At 72.9% G+C, this 1,022-nt stretch overlaps 1 protein-coding gene across 1 annotated transcript in view; it reads right to left on the minus strand.

The window, feature by feature from the left end:
* Nucleotides 1-1,016, minus strand: part of TARBP2 (TARBP2 subunit of RISC loading complex) — a 5,619-nt gene extending 4,603 nt beyond the window's left edge. The window contains exons 1-3 of the mRNA XM_085320270.1: nt 727-1,016; nt 184-289; nt 8-63 (exon numbers count right to left, since the gene is read on the minus strand). Of these exons, the coding sequence (XP_085176396.1) occupies nt 8-63; nt 184-289; nt 727-886 (322 nt within the window). The 5' untranslated portion in view covers nt 887-1,016. The remainder of the gene's footprint in view (nt 1-7; nt 64-183; nt 290-726) is intronic.
* Nucleotides 1,017-1,022: the final 6 nt, after the last annotated feature.

The raw sequence follows: 1,022 nt of genomic DNA on the forward strand, positions 1-1,022 counted from the left end.
CTGTCACCCAGCACCCCAGAGCACCCCAAACTCCTCCAGCCCCCTCCGGGCACCCTCAGTGCCCTTCCCCGAGTGCCCAGTGCCCCCTCCCGGACACCCCCAGCTTCTTCCAACCTTCACCCTGGTCTGCACCCAACCTCCCCCACCCAGCACCCTCGGGTCCCTGGTGTCCCCCCCCCTCACCTGGGCTCCTCGGGGGTGGCGGGCTCCAGCATGTCCCCCCCTTTGAGCAGCTTCAGGGCCACCTCCGCTGCCTTGTGCTTCGCCGCCTTCTTGCTGGGTCCCTGCCCTGGGAGGGGAGGCACCACCTGAGCGGGGGAGGGGGCACGGCCAGGACGCCTGGGTCCTCGTCAGGGCGCCCGGGTCCGCCCTGGGGACGCCGGGGTTCCTCCCCACCTCCCACCAAAACGCGGCGGGGGGTGGGAGCAGCGGTTAGAGCCGGGCTCTGCCCCCCACAAGCGCCAGAGTGGGTCGGGGCACCCTCAAACCCCGAGGGGATGGGGAAAGGCGGCGGCGGGGCAGCGGGGGGCACCCAAGGGTGCTGTGTGTGTGTGTGGGGGGGGTGGGGTGGCAGCACAGGGCTGCCACAGGCCAGACGTCGTGATCCTGGCGGCTTCCCCATGCCACAACCCCGCTACCGGGGTCCCTAAGCACGCAGGGGTCCCGAGGGACGTCCCGGCGCGTCCCCGGCACCCGGGCACCCGGGCAGCCGGGCCGAGCACCCACCGGTGCAGCTGACGTCGCCGACGGTGACGCGGAAGGTGAAGTTGGGCTGGTGCGCCTGGCCCTCGGCCTTGAGCAGGTCGTAGCCGGGGGTCTTGCCTATGCGCGTGCCATACTCCTGCAGCAGGCTGATGGGCGTCTTCCCGGGGTTGGAGGCCAGCATCTGCTCCAGGCTGGGGACAGGGCTGGCGGCGCCACGGCGCGTGGGCACGGGAGCGGGCACCGGGCACCGGGTACAGGGGATGGCAGCGCCACAGCGCGTGGGCACGGGAGAGGGCACCGGGCACCGGGTACGGGGG

Source organism: Rhea americana, unplaced genomic scaffold, assembly GCF_003343005.1.
Source record: "Rhea americana isolate MKP2758 unplaced genomic scaffold, rheAme1 scaffold_622, whole genome shotgun sequence".
NCBI classification, from domain to species: domain Eukaryota; kingdom Metazoa; phylum Chordata; class Aves; order Rheiformes; family Rheidae; genus Rhea; species Rhea americana.